This window comes from Melozone crissalis, unplaced genomic scaffold, assembly GCF_028551555.1.
Source record: "Melozone crissalis strain CALT ecotype California unplaced genomic scaffold, PUWL_Pcris_2 ptg000068l_1, whole genome shotgun sequence".
Lineage (NCBI taxonomy): Eukaryota > Metazoa > Chordata > Aves > Passeriformes > Passerellidae > Melozone > Melozone crissalis.
Genome location: NW_026535846.1, coordinates 22856506 through 22878933, shown reverse-complemented (window position 1 = coordinate 22878933; position 22428 = coordinate 22856506). Strand labels below are relative to the sequence as shown.

The following is a 22428-nucleotide window of genomic DNA, read 5'->3' as shown; positions in this document are numbered from 1 at the left end:
AGGCTTTGTTGTGCTGGAGGCTGCAGGTCTAGTCCTAACATAGTGCCCAAATGCCACTACTGGTGGGACAGAAAGGGCATTCTTTGCACAGCTCATTGCAGAGCTCAGTGCCCAGCACAGCCCCCTTCAAAACCAATAGAGCTCAGGGACTGTTTGGTTTCACTATAATTCAGTAAGTATTTTTTGGATGTTCTCCAAAACTAACTTTTTTAGGGGATGGACCACTCTTGTCTGACATCTAGTATGAAGATTATTTATTTAATTGAACCCATCTTATATTTGTAACCAGAGAAGCTGAGTGCCAGAGGACTGTGCATTATGCTGTGTTTTGCAGCATAATTCGTGGTTCCTCCTTCCACAATGTGGGGTTTCTTCCACTCATCACCCCACAGTTCATACAATTTATGGATTCAGACATAGGTGGCTCTGTATGTTTTGAACGCTGCTCACCCTTCCCAAATCCAGGCTGAGATTTCACAGGGTCCTGCTTGGGGGTCTGGGGACCAAGAGGGCAGTGGGGTGGCACTGGGGGGTCACAGTGGGGACAGCCAGTGCCAGAAGCCTCCAGGGGCAGCCATTCCACCATGCTCCTTGGGGCATGTTGAGGTGCCAGGGCCAGGCAACACCAGGGACATTTCGGCAGCAGAAGGAAACAGGGAGCCCCTGTCCTGGGAGGGCAGCGAGACACCAAGGCTGAAGCCCCTAGCACAGCAATGAAACAGAGGGGTGGGGACTAGTTTTAATGGGATTTAGGACGCCTGACTGAAAGAGGATAATTCCTGCCTGTCCTGAGGTCATGAAGCCTGCAGGGATGTCTCTGCTTCAGAGCAGAGGGATGGATGCGGTGCCCTACGGTAGTGTGGGTCTGACCACATCCCCCTGCTCCTACTGAAACACAGCCAGCCCTGTGGGCCAGGCTCCTGCAGGCAGTGCTGGGCTGCCTGAAGAACCACAAACCTCCACAGGGGAGGTGGAGGTGCTCGGTCATGGTGGGAGCGTGGGTGGGAGCTACAGGAGAAACCGAAAACGGTGCGAGCTAGCGTGGTCTGAGACGGGGGGAGAAGCTTGGAGCAAGTGAATGGGGAGGAGAGATCTGTGAGGAGTGTGTGTGTGGCCAAAAGCGAGGAGTAGAAAACGTGCTCATCACAGGCGGAAAAACTGTGATCAGTGCACACTTTGAAGCCTCCTGCAGCCCCCAACCTCGATGGCCAGGAGCACCTGCCAGAGACCTTGGGCTGGGCTGTGGTCCCCAGCCCAGATCACTGAGCAGGGATCCAGAAGCTGCAAATTGCATGGTTGAGGAAAACAAAGAGGGGAGGAGAAAAACAGTCATTAAAGAAGTCCATAAATTCTGCAGCAAGGGCAGCAGATGCCAGCTGTCATCTCTCCTGCCTGTGGGTTGCCTGACCAACTCCAGCCCCTGCTCCCACGGCTGCCTTTATCAGGGCTTTTGTTTCTTGCCTCTGTTTCTTGACTTGCCAAAAATAGCCAGTGGGATTCAGATGTGAGGTAGTGTGTGAGAGAGGACGAGAGGCAATTGCTGCCATTCCGCTGTGTCCTTCTCCCCCAGCCCTGCCTGTTGCCATAGCTGGCACTGTTTGCTCTCCCCATGGAAAGTTCAAAGGTTGTCAATACATTGATTTTTTCCTTGACGTGAGGCCTCTATGCAAGTCCTCAGGCTGTGGATTTTACCATTTCCAAACTGATTTTTGTTCTGAGTTAAGGGGTTTGAGGGTAATGAGTTTGCAGGGCACATCAGCAGGACTGGCACAGCGGGTGATGGATGAGCAGCGCTGCCCAAGCAGCAGCACGGAGATCTGCTGGGAGAGGTGTTTGTATGGTTCAATACACACTGATCTTACTAAAAAAAAAAAGTATATAGATATATAGATAGATAAAGATATACACATGTTTTATATATATATATATATATACACACACATATATATACACGCACACACAAGGTTGCTCCAAGCCACATCCAACTTGGCCTGGAACCCTTCCAGGGATGGGGCAGCCACAGCTTCTCTGGGTAACCTGTTCTAGGGCCTCACCCCTCTCATAGGGAAGAGTGAGGCTTTCTAATATCCCATTTAAGCCTGCCCTCTGGAAGTTTCAGACTTCAGTGTTTTTCCATGATGCACCCAAGGCTAGTGTTTCTTTTTTCCCTTGTTCTTTTTCCTACTCTCAAGACTGTGTTTGGGGAAGGAGAGGAGTGTCCAACCCTCCTGCCCTTGATCTTCCACTTCTGCTGTGGGCTGAGACCACAGACCATGGCACATCTCCACCAAAGAGTTAAAAAACTCCCAGCCTGCAGGAGACGTCTTGTCCAAGTGGTGGCAGACCAAAGGAAATCCTGTCACCACACCTAATTGCCAGAAAAAAACACACACTAACTAAAAAAAATAAAATCTCAAACAGGCAGGAAGTCACTTATCTACAGCAAGTGCCTGGTGCAGCAGAGCAGTCTGTTTTCCATAAAGCATCCTTGTGAACAGAGTGCACGTGGGGCCTGAGGGATGGAAATGCATCTCTTGCCCTGGGATCAGGTGCTCTTGGCCTATTGCAGATATGGATGACGATGGGAGCAACAGTCCAAGTGCCAGCATCACCTTTCACACCAGCATTCCTACCAGTAAATGAGAGATGTATGATGCTGCCATGGCATTTTGAGGAAATCAGTGATGCCCAGAGCAAGCACTGGCTTTGCTTTCATGGCAGAAACACAGGAAGCAGCTCCAAGGGCTAAGAAGTGACTTTTATCCTTTATTTGTTGAAAATGTCAATTAAAAAACTGTTCAAAATAAAAACATGTTAGAAAAGTTGAACTTGCATAAGTAGTTTACAGTAAATAAACCGACATGACAAAGATACACTGGAAGGCAGCTGACACAACATCCATCTAAAGACAGACTCACTGGAACCTATTTACAAAGCACTGTAAACAAAGTAAATATGGAAACATTGCTGTCCATCTGGCATGGCTTCTTTTCCTTTTTATTTTATTTTCTTGTCTTTTTTTGGCTTCTAGCTCTTGACAAACGCTTGATCCAAAAAGTCCCAGTGTGCCCTCCATCACATTACATCTCACAAACATGCATATGTACATAGCACGGGTTTCAACTGAGCCTGGGGGCAGCGAGGACACATTTCCACCCTCTCCCTTGGTTTGCTCTGCATGTCAGCAGCCCGGTGCCCAGGCCAGCTTGGAGCAGGCAGCAGGGCCAGGCAGTGCCAAGGGGTCTGGGCACGGCCTCCCTGAGCAGCACCAAGTGCAGCAAAGGTCCTACTCCTGGAAAACAATTCACAAGCACAGCAGGGCTCGACTGCTGACCAAATCACTCAGCTGTGTGCCCAGGGAGGGATGTGGGGAGCTGCTATCTGGCTGGGATGCTCTGGTGATGGCAAATGTAACCAGACCTCTGTTTTGCTCTAGAAATAGAATTTTCTCTAGAAACTCTTTAAAGAGGGTTTCTTATTACACTCCTTGAGATGTTCTGGAGTCTGTATCTCCCAAAACACCATTTGCAATGTCCTGGCTGAATTTTAATGGCAAGGAGAGAGTTGTAATTATTGCCTGTGTTATGTCCTTCACAACCAACATAATGGTGTGACTGTAATGACCTGTGGTGCCTCTGCACACCCTGGGACCATGCTGCCCTGTAAATAAGACATAATTAACAGAAGGTTATTTTTATAATACTGTTAAGGAAGGAAGGAAGGAAAACACCATTTCTAAACTAGGGTATAACACCAAATAAGATAAGGAGAGCTGATACATACGCATGTTGCCTGTATGCTGTGTTCAAGGAGCTGTGCAGGGACCTGGTGTTGCACATCCTTGCCTCAGGAGCGTTCCAGCTTTTGTCAAAGCATAAATATCTTCCCTATCTCAAGAGAAAGTTCCTTTTCCCTAGCAGAAAGTCCCTGTGGGGCGATGTGGGGAGAAGTGGCCACTGGCAACATTCCCACCCTTTGGGAAGGAGCGATGAAAAGCATGAAGTGGGCAGAAGGGAGCAGGGGACCAGCACATTTAGGGTTGCTTTTTTTGTCAAGCAGTGTTTACATTTCATATGGAGAAAAGCACATCCTGCAAGAGGAAGCACAGCAAAATTATCATCTCCTAGGCTACCTGGACACTCAATGTGAAAATAAAGCAGGGGGCAGGAATTCTACATCATGCATAAGAAAAGGAATGGGGGCAGAACAGCAGTTACCTGTTGTGCTAATCACGAGCTGTAAGGAGGCAGCACTGTGCAAAATACCTTCCTATGCGCTCTGACAGGTGCTCCAGATCTGATTTCCCCCAAGGAGTTCAAACATCTTCATGTTAATTGCACATTTTAATCAGTATCAAGGCCACACAGGAACCACAGTATTGCTGGGCTCTAGTTCGCTACAGTCAACTAATGGGGGAAAAGAAGACGGATGGGAAAAGCTTCCCCAGTTGTGATTATCTGAAAAGAGAAGCATGGTGCTTTTTTGGTTTCTGCTCAATACCACCTCAGTAATGTTTTCATTCAATAAATAGGTACTGGTGCTTTTGGAAAGAATGAAAGTATTAAAAAGTGCTTAAGCTTCTTCTAGGAAAATGCTGCCCAAGCCTTTGTGAGCAATAATCACTAGCAGAGTTTGTATTTGCTCCCAGTAGCAGGTACAATGAGGTATTAGTTGCTGCAGATGAATTGTGAATCATGGACTGCTTGCTTACTGGTTCAGTTGTGATTGATTGTTTCTGCTTTATTTCCCTACTGGATGGAAAACTATTTTTTCTCTATGACTTTTTTGTTGTTTTTTTTTTTTGGTAACAAAATACCCCAAACCAACAAAATAAGGAGCAAGAAGAGGCAAAGGATCCAGTTCCACTTCCCAAAAATACACCTGAGGTCACACACCACTGCCAGCAGCTTCTCCATGAATTCAAGCGATCAGGGATGACTTGCGCCCGGTGTCCTCCCTGCCACACTCATCTGTCTGTTTCAGCAGCCTTCTCACCAGCTTCTCCAAGTCCTTCCTGGATTTAAGCTCTTCCTCCAAACACTGTTTCATCCTTTTGTTTTCCTACAAGGTGAAAACCAAAGGAATAAAGATGCAGTTACGCCCATGCACTTTTTGCAATGAGGTACTTCCATGCATCTGATGCCTCAGAGGTGATGAAAAAACAGAGACATTTGATAGGAGTTTGTGAGGATGAAGAACGTAAGTGGATCAGACCATGAGTAACCCAAACAGAGTCTTACTACCTCACAGACCTGCACAGACGTTCCCTGACTTTGGGCAGACAGAAACATCCTCCCTGAAGCCTAATTTTATCTTGGGTTGAAGAACCCTTTTCCCCTCTGATGGTTTCTCCCACCTCCAGACTTGGGACTGGAGGGAAGAAGACATATTTCCTTTGAGTCTATAAGAACCAGTGTCCACCAGACCCCTATAAAATGAATGGTCAAGTTGAAAGAGCTTCTGGAATAGGGGGAAAGTTTTTCATGTTACCACAAAGACCAGCTCCTCCTTCCCTCTTGCTTTCTCTAGCACTCAAGCATGGAGGATGAGAGGAAGTGGTCTCCAGCTGCAGCAGGGAAGGTTTATGTTGGATATTAGGAAAAGCTTCTTCATGGAAGGGGTTGACAAACACTGGAACAGTCTGCCCAGGGAAGTAGTAGAGTCACCATTCCTGAGAGTGTTCACAGAATGTGTAGGTATGGCACTTCAGGACATGCTTTAGTGGTGAACATAGTGGTGGTGCTGGGTTGATGGTTGGACTCCATGATCCCAGAGGTCTTTTCCAACCTTAAAGATTCTATGATTCTGTGATTCAGGAAGGTAAACCAGAAAAACACTAGTGCTCCTTTAGGAATTTGCAGGATTGGACCAGCATCAGCAAGACTTTTCCTGGCACCGACCAGCTGAAAATGATCCGGCACAGATTGGTTGGCTGTCACTCAACTCCCAGCACAAACAATCCCACCCAAATTACCTGCTTCAGCTCTTTGACTTCATCTTTCAGTGCATAAACTGTATCAACAAGGCTTCTGAAAAATAAATTAAAGAAAAAATAAATTAGAGTTGGTGTGCAGGAAAACAGTGATAGCATGGGAGGTGCTGACAGGAAAGTTGCAGCCAGATTCTGCCTCCCAAGCATCAGGCTGCTGCCTGGGAGGGGACTCTGGAAACACAGCCTAGGAGCATTTATATGCCACTGGTCCAAAACTCAGGGCTCTCTTCTCAAACCTTGCTACCTTGTTCTGCTTTGAGTCATCAGCAAAGGTCTGTGGCTTTAGCTTCCTTGTTTATGCTACGGCAATAAATAACAATTACTTTAAAGGTAGAAATGCCTGAGTATCTTTTGTAAAGCAGCCTTGATTCCTTGAGGCTGTGCTGCAAAAAATCAAATGTGAAAGGAACACACTGACTGGCTTGGAAAGGGAGAGGCTCAACACAGTCACCCAGATGTGCAAGTTACAGAACAGGCTGGGAGCCCTCACAGGTACATGCCAGGCAGGCTCCCAAGGGGCAGCAACAGCTCAGTACATCAGTAGTTTAAAAAATTAGAGCCACTTGTTTGGTTCTGTCCTCACTGACCCCATTATCCTACATCTGGATAAGCCATAAAATGGGGATCCAGACTGCCAGAGGAATACAGCCATGTCAGGACAGCTGGAAGGGTGGCCCTGTCCTTAAAAGGGACAAAGTAGCCGCTGAAATTGTCTGGTGGCTCTTTGCTAGAACTAAGGCAGCAGTCAATGACACCAGGCCTGCTCCTCTGTGGAGGCACAGAAGGAGAGGGCATCATTCCAAAAAGTGACATAGGGATCTATGTGCAAGTGGAGAGCAGTCACACTCACTTTTCCTCTGTGACCGTCTGGCCATTGCTTCGTGTCTCCTCTATGATGATTTTCTCTTCCTCAGGAAGAAGGACTTGGGGGATGGAGTCTTTACGGGAGCCTGTGTACAAGAAATATTCATGAGGGAGAAAAAGGGGTAATCTTCCCTGGTGCCCATGCTGCATCAGAGACAGAAGCTCTCATTCTTCCTGCTCCACCATCAGCCTGGGGCAGACTGGAGATGTCAGCTACATCCCACTAGCCCAGAGCTACAGCAGCAACTGGAAAATTTTCAAGAGTACTTACTGCATCTAAAGTTACATCATGACTTATAATTGAAACCATCTGAATAGGGTCAAGAGCTCCCCAAAGAACCATGGCCTCCCTTTTTTATATGTACCATTATTTGAAATTTCAGAGATTTAACTGGCTGGCATCTCACCAGCAATGATAAATAGTTATATTTCCAGAGGTGAAAATGTTAGATGGGTTCTTATAAAGCAGGTTGTTCTTAAACACACAGCTGATTGAGAGATAATACTCATGCTTCCTTTCTAAAGCTATAAGCAACCTGAGATTATCATCAGGTAATCACTGGTGAAATTGCAGTGTCTCATCTGCCCTCCTACCTGCTTCATTCTCTGTGTTTAGGAGAAAAACAATGTCAACTAAACCACTAGGCAGATAAAGCTTCCTTATCTCAAAGATTGAACACTACAGTTTCCTAGCACGAGTCTCGTTGCTGTATGAGGCAACATCTTTTTTTCCCAAAGGGGTTATCGGTGTTGTGGGCAGAGTAGGAGCTAAATAATGTGTTTGTGTGCCCACCTGAGCCGAGAGCTTGCTGGAAGCCTGCCCCAGTACAGTATGCCTCAATCACCTTCAGGATCTGAGCATCCTCCTCCAGCGCAGCAGTACCTGTAAAACATTGCAAACAATAACATGCACAAAAACCAAGCTACTCTGGCCTTGTCTCTCCCAGTCTTTGCTCCCAAGCCCCTTAAGAGATCATGATGTTTCTTTGCCTTACTGCCTCTGGGACTTTGGCCAATCTGTTTTGTGGTCCTTTACATTTTCTGGCATCAAGTACCATGAACAAATGGTGTGAAAACTTATCTCTAGCTGCTCATCTTGGCAAAGCTCAGGCGGTGATGCCCTACTTTGGGTGCAGGCAGCACCAGGAGATGGGCTGGCAAAGCAACCCTAGTGTGGGAGTTCTGGTACAGCAGCACCAGAGCAGGACTTGGAAACATGAAGTGTTAATTTCCAGCCTCCGCTCAGTGCCATCTTCTCAAGGGAGAGAGCTGATCCTGGAGCTGTGCACGGCAGCATGACCATGGCTTGACCACGGTGATCACGGCCTTTTGTGTAAAGCCACTAGGGTGTGCCCCAAGTGGGCTCTAGGGAGTTCTCAGGACACCCCTCTTTGTAGGTGAACATCCCTGTTGGGATGGGGACCTTTTTGTTTCCTAATTCCCCATGGACACTGTTCTAGGACATGCTGGCAAGGCCAGGTAAGGGTTTGTCCCAGCTGTCAGACATATTTTGGTGACTCTTGATGTGCAGTTTAATGCAATTTTTAACTACCTGGAAGTAGTTCCTTGGCTTCATACTCAGAATAAGACCACCCACAACCCATGACCTTGTGCTAGCAATCACAAAGAGGGTGGTGGCATGTCTAACTGGGAGGGGAGGAGAACTCTGTCAGAGGCTGAGGACCCGTGCACTTCCACAAGTCTCCCATGCTCAGGAGCATGTAGGCTCAGAGTGAGAGCATCCTGTCACATCCTGCACTGCAAGAAAGGGTGTTTTCAACGTCCCATGGAGATCACTGAAAACACAGAAATCTCCAGAAATGAAATAAAAATAGCATCACAGAATGGTTGGGGTTAAAGATCATCTAGTCCCAGTCTCTGCCATGGGCAGGGACACTTTCCACTCGACCACATTGCTCCAAGCCCCATCCAACCTGGCCTTGAACACTTCCAGGGATGGGGCAGCCAAAGCATCTCTGGGCAACACTTACTTTTCCGAATAACAAACTCTTCATCAGATGGTTTTCTCTCAGTTTTCCTTTTTGGAAGAAACTTCTTCATTGTTTTTGGACTTTTGCTAGAATCCTACAGAGAAATAGACTCTTGTGTTTAACCAGAACCAAAGGCAGTTGGAACAGTGGAACAGCACAGATGGATGCAGCTACCCATGCTACACACAACACTTTAGAAAGCTACAAAGCAGACAGTGACAAAGATGGGGAAAATTATAGTTTTTTCCCTTCATATGTACCCACTGCTCCCTGGAACAGCAGTGGGAATTGCACCTGCAGGTTTGGGTCAGGACAGGCTCCTCTACTAAATGCAGCTCTTCTCTAAAATCCTTTAGCCAAAGAATTCAAATACATTCATAGCAATTTTAGTTGCTTACAAACTCTGTGGTCTGTGCTAGAAAACCCTAAAATGTTGCTTATTCCATTGACTTAATTATTAATATAAAAGAGTTGGCAAATAGCTCTGCTTCTAAATGCCCACAGTTTGAGAGTATAAATCCCATACACAAATATACACAGAGAAGAGAACAAACGCACATAAAGTTAGTGTTTGCTATGACTCCATGAGTAAGAAACACAAGTTTTTATCTCCTTCACTCAGTTAAAAGCCTTGCTGATTTGGAAAGAATTGGAGTATTAGTAGGTTACATGCGATAGGGATTTAAAGGAGAAGCGGCATGCCAGGAGGTTTAAGTACCATAACACTAAATCCTTTCTGAGAGTTATCTTAAAATATATTTGCCAGCTGCTACTGACTCTGACAATAACTTACAAATACAACGAGGCAAAATTAGGGTCATGCAAGCACAAGAAGCATTAACAGAAACAAGCATTCTGTGCCACGACGAGCCAAAGAGATGTATCTACCCTTACCTTTAAGATATAAGACATCCTCTACAATGAATATGCAAAGAAAGAGAAGATGAGTGTGAGAGACTGATGATTTTTATCACCAAGTCAATTAAATCCACAATTCTAAACCACATTTCAGTGTTAGTCCTGAGATTAATGCAGCATCCCCTCTGTCCTGGTTTTAAAGCACTATCAACATGCAAAGGAGCACCGTGTCATGCAAAACTGAAAATTTACATGTGAGACACAGGATGACTGGGCATTAATACACTCTAAACACAGAGAACATGCTTTCTTGGTTAGTAGTGGGTGTCTGTAGATGTTGGTTGCCTAAACTGGTGCTTAGGACCGCAGGAGCCCCAAGTGCCAGGAAGCGCTCAGGGCCTGCCCTCAACACCAACTCCAAGGGCCTCAACCCAGCCTAGTCAGGATGTCAGGACACTCTGCCCACCCTGGGGACAATCTCCTGGGACTTCATCTTCTCAAAGGGGACCTTCCATCCTGACAGAAGACCTGACCATGTCAGGCACCAGCAGTGCAACACCTCCCTGCTTCACTGGCAGGGACAGGGAGCTCCCTGCACATCCCGTGGAGGATTCCATCCCTGGGTCCCATCCCTGGGATGCTTGAACCAGGGGGCCACGAGGTCTGCCCAGCAAAGTCCTGAACCCTGATGTTATAAAGTCTTCACCTAATGGAAAGCAGTCAGGTAAAAAAAAAAAAAAAGTAGTAGAAGAAATTATCTATAAATAATTTTCCCTTTGCTAAACTGAATCCAGACACCCACAGAACTTACCTGTTCTGTAATTTCAAATGATTACTGGAAACAGAACAGGAAAAATACCCAATTTCAATGGAAATAACAAGAGCGAGGTGCCATACACAAGCAGGGTCTGAGGTTTCCTGAGCTGGGTACAAGGAAGTGTACAAGACTATGCCATCCTATCTTACGCTATGAGAAGACAAATAAAGTAACACTGGATGTCTAAAAATCTCAGCTCATTTAATCAAACTGTCGCACTCATTTCACTGCAAATAACCTTTGAAATTTGTATTCCTTCATTATATCTTCATTATAGGAAGGTGCTTGCATGGAGCTGTCAGCATTGCTTATTTTGTGCTCAGCTTTAAATTAAAAAACCTAAAATACAGTGAAATAGGGATTCTGTTTAGGGATTAAGCATCCCAGAGGAAGACATGAGACAGATGTGGATCTGCTTGGGCCAGCAACCAAACTTATTCCCCATCTGTCATCACAGGTTTGTGTCCATGAGTCTCTCCCCAGGCTCAGGCAGGACTGAGTACCAGGCCATGCCTGCCCAACTCTGCTGGACACGTTGGCCTTTGGGTTTCTACTGACATGGTCAGCACAGCTTGTTCCCACAGAAGCCACATTTTTTGGTCCTATGGCATTTTTCAGGATACCATCCAGCATTCTATCCCTTGGGATTCACTGTGGGATGGGCCCCTGTGGCAAAAACCTCTCCCCTGCTTTCGACACAGAGAGTTTAATTCCTGCTATGAGTGGCAGGGGACAAGAAACTGCAAAGGACCATGGTATTGTATCCATCAAACTGTCATTTTTCTCAGAGAAAAATTTATCTTTTACCTCAAGCCAATATTTTTAATTGACCACACAAGCAAGAAAGGGTTTAGCCTCCATTAGGAATTTGGAACATGCAAAGATTATGGGTCATTTTCAGTCTGCTCAGTTAGTATTTAACCAATTTAATTCCCAAACTGAAATGTGTTACTTGACAAATTCTAAGAAATAAATGCAACAAGATGCAATGAGGCTACACAAAACCTCTACCTGGAGCAGCAGACCCACAGTTGTGCCAGCTGCCAGACTGTCCATCCCTAAGTGCTGGGAGGGCTGAGGGGATCCAAGCCCCCTCCCTGTCCCCATTCCCACTGGGGCAGAAACACTCCCAGGGCTGCTGTACCAAGAAAGGCAGCTGACTCAGACCCAGAGTGCTCACTCCCTAAGAGGAACGTTACCTGAGATACTGGTGAGTAATTCCAAAAATTTAACATGAGGAAGGGAAGGAGAGCACTACAGTTGTGCTGCAGGGTGACAACAGCACTAGGCTGTATTTTGGGTTTTCCCACACCAACTCCCAGCTCCCAGGCTGGGATTCCTGCAGATGAAGCAATCCCTCGGCTGCTGCCTCCCAGCAGGACCTTGCTGTGTAACACTTGGTGGGTGGCAAAGGAGGGTCAAGCCCCACGCCCTGCTCCAGCCACCAAAACAGGGTGGAAGACACAAGAAGCATGGCCAGGCATTTTGCCTCTTCCTCATGGTGCACTATCGCTTCTCAATCCTGAACCACTGAGCTGCTGCCACAGCTGGAGCTGGAACACATTCCAGCAGGGAGCAGGCCCCTGTCCACATCTCAGACCAGGGCAGGAAGGAGGAGAGAAGGCAGCTGCACCATGGCGCTTCCAAAAAACAGGGCTCAATGGGACACCCAGATGTGGGACTGGTGAAATCCAGCGGCTGAGAGTGCTGGCTATGGCAGCCAACAGCTAACATCCAGCCTGCACACACAGGTACTCATGAGTCCCATGTAGCACAAAGCCCAGGACAGCGACCTACATCCATCACAGGACTAGGGCCAAAGAGGCAGAGTAATTTCTCTCAACATCCCCAAGAACCTACATTTCTGTGTCCCTGCTCTGGGATACGAAACCTGTACACAAGGTCTAGGGACTGTGTGAAATCAGGGTCCTGGATAGGGAGGTGGGATTATTACCTCTTTGTAACTCAGTGCTGCTGAAGGTCTGAGTGGAGGAGCAGGACGGAGGCAGCTCAAGCTCCAGGGCTTGAGGATTTTGGGGGGTTCCAGAGGCCCACGGATCTGCCCAGCTGAACTAAATGTCTGAGAAAATAGATGAGAAGCAAACCAAGACTGTTAACCACCAGACAAGGGAGAGAAGTGGAGGGGGATGGACAGGCGTTAAGATACTGCGACACCTAAGTTGCAACAAAAATAGGGCAGGATACATGTAAAATGGTACAAGCACAACATGGTTACACAGCAAAAGGCAGGATGTGTCTTACAGCTGTGTGTTACCTCAGAGTCAGGGTGCTGCTGAAACAGAGAGCTGAGGCAGCAGTGAGGAACCCGGGCAGCAGAGGCCAGGAGGTGACACTTACTGAATGAGGACTCCAGGACTGTGTTTTGGAGACGGTGCTGCATGTCCCTTTGGTCAGCCTTTGCAAGTGGTCAAGCCATTCGTGCAAGTCCTGGCTGGTGCTGCAGGACACAGTGATCCGCTCCATCATGTTCCCTGTGGCAGAGGGTTAAATAACTGTCCTTAGCAAGTGGTAGAGACTCAGGAGGAAACACAGGGTGAGATCAGCTCAGCACAGCAGGAAACGGCTCCTCAGTTTGCACAGTCCAGTGGCTCCAAAAAGGTTAGGGCAAAGATAGAAGCATTAATCATTAAGAATCATTAAGTTTGGAAAAGACATCTAAGATCATCAAGTCCAACCATTAAACCAGCACTGCAAGGTGCACCACTAAACCACATCCCTAAGCATCTCATCTACAATGATGATGGGACTGCCCATGCTGCTCCAGGCAACCACTGACAGTGTGGGAGCTGCAAGAAATGCTAAGGGAACAAGTAAGATGAATGTGTGAGGATTATTTAATGTTGAAGGTCATTAAGCACAATACTTTCGTGATGAACAGGATCCTGGCACTAAATACCACCAGCACAAACAGCTGCACTGCAGCCCAGGCACTGAGGCTGAAATGACCTGCGTATACCTACAAGCAATGAGATACACTGAATGGGGAAATAGGATGAAAGCTCCCTCATGACCAGAACCAGGTATCTGTCAATAAATGAGGTACTCAGAGCTACAAGGCATGGCTACTGGATGCAGACAGGGCGCACCAGCGCAGAGCAGTGCTACTGGGGCGAGAGATTTGTCCCATACAAAGCACTGTGGTCTCCAAAGGCAGCCAGAGGCAGAGCTCCAGGGCACTTGGAGAAGACTGCCTCAAGCAGGACAGAGTTGCTCAGAAACTCAGACAACACACGGTAAAAGAGCAGGAGAAAGATCATGGCAGGGGGTTAGTGGGAGGCGGACCAGTACTTCCAGTGGCAACTCTCGCTCGCGCTGGGAGGACTGCCCCAGGCAGAGGGCCCCACTGACCTGTGATTTCAAACATGTGCTCATTCCCTTCGGCATCTTCCAGCTTTGTCAGCATCATTCCTGTCAAAGGCAGCTTTCCCTGGGAGAATTGAAGAGCAGTCAGTGCCAGCAGGTGTTGTTCTGCTTGTTTCTACTGATTCCTTTCTCTTTGGAAATTGCCATTTAAAATTAATTTGTGAAGGCTTCGGACTGCATGAAGAGTCTCCTTTAATGTATGGAACTAGATTTCCCTGCACAACTAGGTCAAACCCCAGAGTGAGGCTCCCATGACAACTGAGTCATCCCTGGCTCATCTGCCACCCTTTCCCTTCATTCAGCGCAAACCTTTTTAACAGTCAAGTCAGAAGGATCAATTTCCCCTGGCTTTTTCTGAAAGCCTTCCCCATCCCTCTGATTTGCATGCTGAACTGCCTGCTCACCTTACTCCCACCAGTGGGTCAAGCCAGAAAACCCAGCCAAATATTTCCCAAATCTTTCTCATCTTCTTTGCTATGACAAATGTCACATCAAAACAAGAGCATCCTTTTCCTGGCAGTATTGATGGTTTCAGATAGCTGGAGAAAAGCCAAGCTCTCAACAGCCATTGGAGGGTATGTAAAATGGTAAAACACAAGAAATGCAGAGTTGTACGTAGTAGTACCTCATGGACTGGAATTTTCATGCACTCTGCAGTGGGCTTTATAAGTATTTTCCAGAGATGGCACAAAACTGAGAGCCAGCTGGCTGGTCGAAACTCTACAGCTGGATCAGGACACCTCAGACACAGACCCTACTCTCAAAAACAGCAGGCAGAGCAGCAGGTTTTGAGGGGTTTTGTTTTTTTTTTTTAATTTCACAGCATTCACTTACCAAATGCTGCTTAACCAAAGATCAGGACAAAGGCATTGACTACCCTGGCACATGGTAAAGCCAAGCCCTGGTTCCCAGCCTGGGGTGTTTGCATCACAACAGAGAGTTCCAAGGATGCAGAGGACTCAAATTTGATAAGAACTATCTGTTTTGCACTTTTACACCGAACGCCTTGCAACTTCAAACTAAGCAGGCCTACCTGATAGATGAACCCACTCATCCGTGGGCTTGCAGACAGCATCAGCAAAACATTAGAAAATAACAAGAAATACCGCTCCTCTTTCTCCTGGGGGGATAAGAATTTAAGTTAGTCCAGTCTGCAATGCATCACAAGCACCTGCCTCTAGCAAACTGAACCTGTTGCAGCTGGAATCACAGCCTGTGAGATCACCCCCAAACCAACCATTCTGGCTTTTTTTTCTTTACAGCATCTCATTTATGTACCAATTTTCCCTGCAGAGATTTTTGTCTGCATCCTGCTAATCCTCTTCCAATCATTGCAGAGTGCCTCAGAAGGCCTTATGTTCCCCAGCATCTCACATCCCAAACAAGAAAGACTTTTGGGACTGGATACTGTATGGGTTTGTTTTACAGGTCTTCCCTTCCCAGGGAAAAACTGTAACAGCAAAAATTCAGTGCTAACAGGTACTTTCCCACACTGAGCATGCAGCACACATGGCTGTAGCACCACTGTGGAAGGTCTGTGTCAGGCACTGGTGCGATGCATTAGGACTAGTAGGACAAGAATCACTCCAGTTGCTTCCAAAACACAGTCAGCTCTGGGATGGGGTGTCAGAGCAGCCCCTGTGATGCACATAGCACATTTTCTAGTCACTCTCATTACTCAGAGTAAGTCACAGGGGAGAAAGAGGGAAATTATTGCGCTATATGACACCGAGATACTTCTTCTCATGAAAAGTGGGTCACCAAAGGCCTGAAACTAAGCCTATAGGGTGCCTGATTCACTCCAAAGACATGCACAGTCCCATTGCACAGGTCTTCCCAAGGTAAAATTATTTACCAGCATTATTTGTCATCAGTTTGTGGCTTGGAAGGAGAGTAACTACCACCTCATATCACTTACCCTGGGAGCAAGTGGGTATTCAGACATGAAGTCTACAGCCAGCAGAACATCACCACACTCACCTCACTTCCCCCAGTCTGCACCATAACCTGGGACATGTAGATGACATTTCCCATCATTTTTATGTCCTCTCCTTCCCAGCGCTGGATGGATTCAGAAAGGATTTGCAGCTCAAGTTGTTTCCTCTTCCTCAACTCCTGGCATTGTGACTGGGAATCACAGCAGAGCTTAGTTAGCCGAAGGGCAGAAGCCAACCCAAACCATCCCAGTTTCACCAGCAACAACTCACACAGCCCTGTGGGCTCAGAGATGGTCATGTCAGGGATCAGAAAAGCCTATTTTGGCTCCATTACATGAAGTCTGTTAAAAAATCACATCCCAGTGATTTATGAAGTAATGATTACATTCAAATGTCAAGGAAATTGCAAACTGCTCTGAGCAAACTTTTCTTTCCAAACCAGCCCCACCTCTAAGAGTTCAGGGTCACAATTTCCAAACCAAGACAGCTGCACAGTTAAATGTCTCTAATTTTGCTATTGCTTAGAGGGATTTTGCCGGTTTTGTCCAAACAGCAGAGTTGAACTTGTAGCACTGCAAGGTCCCCAACAAGTCAGATGGGTGGATATTTTCCAACCAAAATCTGGGAACCCAAAAACAGGACTAGGTGGTGCTGTAGATTAGCACAAAAAAGACTCTTCTGAAAGTGCTGTTATTGAAAAGACTGCACCAGTGCTGGGCAGCTGGGGACTGGAGAAGCTTCAGGGAGTGACCAGTATCTCATCAGCTCTCAGCAAGAGAGGACAATGCTGACTGAACAGAGTCCTGCAAATCCAAGCAATACTTTCTTTAACTAACCTCTCTGCCAATGGGGAAAACTGTTGCAAAGGTAAACCAAGGCTATTTTCACCAACTGCTTGGTTTTTCCAAACCCCTTTATCTGACAGAGATTTTCCTCCTTTCCAATTCACTGACTATCCAGCTCTGCAAAGAGAGAGGCTGCACTGGGTCTAGATTGAAACCACACACATTTGAACCAAACTGGGGTTTACTCTGGTTCTACAACTATCGTATGTTTTGATGGCTCCCCAAGTGTCCGAATCCAACGTTCCCAGGATAAAACTCCAAATAAAATCCCCAGGAGTGCATCACAGTCTCTGCAGAGGCACCACTGTGACTCACAGCAGCTCCTTGGTCCCTCCCTGCCTTTGCCTGGGAGCCTTCCTGGTCCTGTAACAGGACCGCGTGCCCATCACAAGGGGCATCTCTGCCCGTCTAACCTCAAATTCACACCGAACCTCTTTAGTTGTGTCATAATGACATTAAATTACTCATCACCCAAGTACACATTTCAAGTAAAACCATCCAGCGCTTACGAGATTTCCTAAAGATTAATGACACCTTGTAATTTAAATGAGTTATTCCCCTATCAGCTTCCAGAATAAATGGAAAGGGTTCTGAGTTTCTAAGTAAATGTAACACGATCGCCCTTTCCTGTTTTCTATGAACCTTCTCCTCTCCATCTTTTATCTGCACTGTTAAACACTTGCATTTGTCACAAACAGGTGACATCTGTTATGCTAAAGGAAGGAAGCTGGACCATATCTGGAGTGATTATAGTGAAAGGTCCTCTGTGGCTACAAAGCAAGAGAGACTAGAGTTTTTTTCCATAAAAAGCTTTTCCAGGTAAAACCCTTGTGCATATGGATGGCTTTTCCCCTTCTATTTCATCTCAGTGCAGCAGGACTTTGAGGGGTGCAGGCTACAGAGTTCACAGAAATGGGTTTGTTATCTCTGACTCACCCATTCTCTCTGTTCCCCACCGATGGCCACAAATTACCACCTGGAGCCACAAATTACTGAAATGTGGTCCAAGCCTCCTGATGCCTGTGGAGCAAACCTCAGCAAAATTTCCCGTTGCCACCAGCACTTGGGTCAGTCACAGCTGTGCTAACCTCTCACTCAATGAGCAAGGAGTGGTCTAGTTTCAGGTGGAATATGATTAGAGATTGAAGGCAACAGGACATGAAAGGGACCCTGCTGCCACCACGGTGCACACACGGCTTTCAGTAATAGAGGAGAAAGAAACTTGGAGATCCACCATCTCTGCTCTGGCACTATAGAGCCAGCATGTACTTGCCACAGCCAGAGAGCAGCTCTAGGCTTGAAATGTTAAATGAAGTTTCTTTGTAACCCATCTTTTCCATTCCAAAAGACCTTTTTTCCTAATGGGGAGACAAACGTCAGGCTTGACTCATTCTTCATGAAAAGCAGACCTGAAATGGAGGACTCTATTTTAAGAATTGCCACCTACCACAAGGGACTTGAAGGATGTGATGGCTTTCAAAACATCTTCATGATCTGCATGCGCCTCCTAGTGAAGGAAGAGCAAATTCCTCAGCCGTCAGCAGCAGCAGCACCCGCCCTGAGCATTAACCCACCCTGAGCATCACCCACTGTTCCACTACACTCAGGGCTGAGGATACAGGCAGCATGGTATCCAGGAGGAGGTCAAAGTCTCCCAGGTACCTTCCCCACCATCCACTTCAACACGGCATGGCAAAAGGCAGCTCTGCAATTTACTGATACCGATTTAATGAGTGTGAAGTGGCCAGAGCAAGAGTAGGTATGACTGGACTTAGAACAAATCTGACTTGCAAAGAAAAATCAATGAAAACAGGCAGGGGTGCAGGGCGCACCTTCAGGAAGGAAACTTCCACTGCAGTGCCAGATATTCCAGCCACTGCCCATCAAGGGTGGAAACCCACCACCATCAAGGGGGCTTCAACTCTGGCCTTAAGGGAGGGCATGTCTAAGCAGAGAGCTCTTGGGCCACGTAAAAGCATAATGGTGCCCCTTATCTCTGACCCCAGCTGTATGCTAGTACTCTCCCAGAATGTTCTCCTGGATCTAAGGCCCAGCTCCTCATCACCAAGTCCTCATGCCAAGCAAATCATAAGGTGTCAAGGTTGTCATGGACCTGCCCCGGCAGCCTGGCACTGCTCATCTGCAGTGTGGGACGAGTGGCTGCCCTGAACACACCTGCCCCCTCAGCAGCTCTGCAGCAGTGCAGGGAATGCTGTGGTGTACATCTACACTGCACACAGCCATCCTCTTCCCGCAGCATCACAGTTTAAACCTCAGGCCTACTGATTCATGCAACAAAACTCCCACGCTCAGCTTAGAAACCAAGACAAATAGGTGACATGTGTGTCCCCAAACCCGCTGCTGAGCCGCCTGCGAAGAGCAGGCAAAGAGCACAATGCAAATCCTGCAAAGAGCACATCATCCCTGCACGGGCATGAGCCAGGCTCAGCTCAGTCCCTGCAGCTCAGCTCAGCCAGGTGAGAGGGAAAGGTAGGTCTGCAGTGTGCCCACCCTGCAGGCTCTCATGCCCTCTCCTATGCAGGAACATCCCTGGCTCAAGCATAGAAGATTTAATCCTTTGGCTTGCTTGTAGGTCATGGGTAAATGTCAGGGGTAAATGTGCTGAATTAACTGGTAATTAAAACTGGATGAGGAGAAAAAGGAAACTTGCTTAAAAACAGACTGTTACTTCTGTTTTCTCCAGCCCCTTGCACCACCCCTGAGTTTTGCCTTCCTGCAGCTGGAGTGCACCAGCAGTGAGTAGCAGAGCTCCAGTAGCAGAGATCTCTACAGTCCCTGGGGCAAGAAATGCCCTGAAGCACACTTGCTTCTTGCCAAGGAAGTCTCTGCGCCCTTGACTGCTCTCCCTGCTCCCAGGGGCTCACTCTCTACCCCTGTGTCTGTGCTGGTGGCCAGATCCATGTCTGTGCAGATCTGCCTCCACCCAGGAGCACAACCCTGGGGCAAGGGGTGCGAATGTGCCTGCGAGCCATGGGAGTGAGTGGCCAGGCTTAGGAATCTCATCAAATGATAACAAAACCACAGATTTATTCTTGGCTGCGCAAATAAACAGCAACTGTAGCCTGTCCCTAGACTCTGCTTTTACTTGTGCTGGAAATGGCCCGTCTTTGAGGACGGGCTGCAGTGAAGAACAGGTAATGTGCTTCCACAACATTCCTCAGACTCTTCCACCATTTCTCACTTTTAATCTGAAAGGTGAATAATGTCTGGGGGACATGGGACATCTCCCTGGAGATGTGGTAAGTACTTTTAGCCACATGATGCTCAAATACCAAGAGGCAGAGGTGTCTCTTGGAGCCCAGGGAGCAGCTCTGGCAGCATCCAGAGGCAGAGCCTGCCCAGCAGCCCACCCACCTCCATGTGCCGCTCCAGCTCCTGCAGCAGTGTCACGTATTTATCCAGCCTCAGGAAGGGTTTGCTGAGGCTTGTGGTCAGGATGAGAATGCCTGGGCTGGCCGCACCTTGGCTCTCCATGAACTTCTCCAGCTCATCACTATAAAAAGAGACAACAAAAAAAAAACACAACAAGGAGGTTTCTCAGAGCTGAGGGCTGTGTTTTGCCCATGCTCTCCTGATGGCCAGGGCTCTGCTCTGAGCTGGGCCTCCTAAAGGCAGCACAAACTCCCCTCTGAGCACCACCCACCCACTCCATGGAGCAGGCAGGGAGCTTCTACCCAAGCAAGACCTTTCTCCTCTGGAAAGCAGGAGAGGATGTAGGAGAGGTCGTGTGGCCACAGGGGCTGGAATACACAGCTCTGGGGCACATTGGTGCCAGCAGCTGGTCCCCCAGCACAGCAAGGTGGCACAAGGGCAGGTATCTGGTGGATGGGGAGAGGGGGAAGGGGGATGCACAGGCTAGTGTTGTGCTGGAGGAGGCTGCAGCAATGCACTGGGACCCTGCTGGAAACTGTGATGCAGGTGTTTGCATGTACATTGCTCCAGAGAACGTGGCTTCTGTGTGTCAGCACATTTGCCAAAGCTGATTCTTTTGTTGATTTAGGAAAAGGGGTCAGACTGAGGAATCACATGAATGAGTCATTTGCTGGAGCCGGGCATGTTGTTACACTGAATTAAAGCTGGTTTTCAGCAGGTAAGTAAATACACCGTGAGTTCCCATTGCAGAATGGGAAGACTTAAACACTATGCATTTGGATTTGGCTTTCCCATCATTGCAGGGAAGACAGCTAACCTATATTAGGGATGACACAGTTGTAGCATCTTGGCGTGGCACACTCTTGAGCAGGACATCACACAAATTCAGGTGTCTACTCATGTGGGTCATGTTGAAGAAAGAAGTTATTAATGTGTTCTACCAATGACCCTGAAAATCAACCATTTGGTTGAATAGAAGCTCAGTGAATAAACTGGGTAACTGGGTGACTCGATGACCACTCTCGCTTTCTGCAGTGATGTGCTCCCCACCGTGGTGCCACAGGGGAACACTCTCCCATTTGTCAGTGTGTGAGCACTTGAGCAGTAGACCTGAAACAGCATTTGGGTTGTTTAGCAAGTAAAAATCACAGAAGATGCCACTGTCAAGGCTGAGGCTGCCTGTTTGACCCAAGGTGGGAGTCCTGTGCAAAAAAGGACCTGTGAGATCAGCTCTGAACACGAGCAGTGTGAGCTGTCTTCATGCTGAAGCTGAAAGGCCCTGCTGAAAAGCCCGAAGCCCCAGCAGCAGCAAATAGCATTGACCTATTGTCAACATAGGTCAACGGCCATGCCAGGCCAAGTATTAATAACAAAAGTTAACTTTTTAAAGGAGTCTGAATCTCCTTCTCCATCACCTACCTGTGCTGTGTGAGGACATTCACTGCTGAAGGGTGATTAGCACAGTACGTCAGGTACAGGGAGCGGAACTGGGGCATCAGGTTCATGAAACAGCCTCCCACACGCTGCTGGTTCTCAGGGAGCCTGCAGACACCAACACACCAGCTGTGTTAAGCCTCTGGATCTGCAGCCTGCAGCTACAGCACTCTCAGGGACCTGCCCAGGAGCTACCCACTGCTCAGGGACATTCCCAGGTCACCTCATAACTGCAGCACTGAGCAAAATATCCACACCTGCCATCTGGGCAGGAGGAAGAGGGGGATCCTCAGGTGGGTCTGGGTTCCTGTGGTGCAGACAGTGAGCATCACAACCCATTATCAGCCTCAGACAACCTGTGACTCAACCTGATATGTCTCACCAGCAGAGCTACAGCTGGGATGATGAGGATGAGGATGTGCTGGAACTAAGGGCAGTGTGAGGGTGGGGGGGTACCACTCTGGGCTGCCTACAAATATGAAAAGACAGGGAGAAAAGGAGAAGCCACAGCCTGAACATATTCTCAATATTCCGTCGTTCCCCATCTCTTTTCAGCCCTTAGCTAAGGCTAATTATGTCTGTCAGCTTCCCTGCAGGAAATTATCACCTCTAATAATCTGCTCTTTGCTCCCTGGCAATTCCCATCTTCATGCCTGCCCGATCTCCCACCCTGCATGTGCCTGCATCTTTGGGTTAGGCAGACTTCTGTGTCAGTTCTAGTGACACTCATTCAGCACATGCTTTAACACCAGCAATCTCAGAGTTCCTTCTACTTTTCCTCCTGCCAAAGCACCGCCTGCAACCTTTCCTCAGTCCTGTTATTTTCTTCTATATTTAACAAGTCTAAGACAGCAGTCAGGAGAAATATTAATGAACATGCCTTTCTATTATTTTTAGCTACAGTTAAAAAGCT

General features: G+C 47.5%; 1 protein-coding gene across 5 annotated transcripts in view; it reads right to left on the bottom strand.

Moving 5' to 3' along the window:
- Positions 1 to 2746: 2746 nt before the first annotated feature.
- ARHGEF6 (Rac/Cdc42 guanine nucleotide exchange factor 6) overlaps positions 2747 to 22428 on the bottom strand; it is a 37600-nt gene continuing 17918 nt past the window's right edge. For 2 of the 5 annotated variants that reach the window (XM_054289400.1, XM_054289401.1), the window contains exons 8-21: positions 21501 to 21623; positions 20064 to 20202; positions 18136 to 18195; positions 15887 to 16033; positions 14940 to 15026; positions 13892 to 13970; positions 12881 to 13014; positions 12477 to 12602; positions 9742 to 9762; positions 8848 to 8941; positions 7650 to 7739; positions 6843 to 6942; positions 5975 to 6029; positions 2747 to 5061 (exon numbers count right to left, since the gene is read on the bottom strand). In XM_054289400.1, the coding sequence (XP_054145375.1) occupies positions 4921 to 5061; positions 5975 to 6029; positions 6843 to 6942; positions 7650 to 7739; positions 8848 to 8941; positions 9742 to 9762; positions 12477 to 12602; positions 12881 to 13014; positions 13892 to 13970; positions 14940 to 15026; positions 15887 to 16033; positions 18136 to 18195; positions 20064 to 20202; positions 21501 to 21623 (1396 nt within the window). In that variant the 3' untranslated portion in view covers positions 2747 to 4920. Of the gene's footprint in view, positions 5062 to 5970; positions 6030 to 6838; positions 6943 to 7649; positions 7740 to 8847; positions 8942 to 9741; positions 9763 to 12476; positions 12603 to 12880; positions 13015 to 13891; positions 13971 to 14939; positions 15027 to 15886; positions 16034 to 18135; positions 18196 to 20063; positions 20203 to 21500; positions 21624 to 22428 lie in introns of those variants that run through there. The other 3 variants (XM_054289397.1, XM_054289398.1, XM_054289399.1) reach the window with 3 other exon arrangements.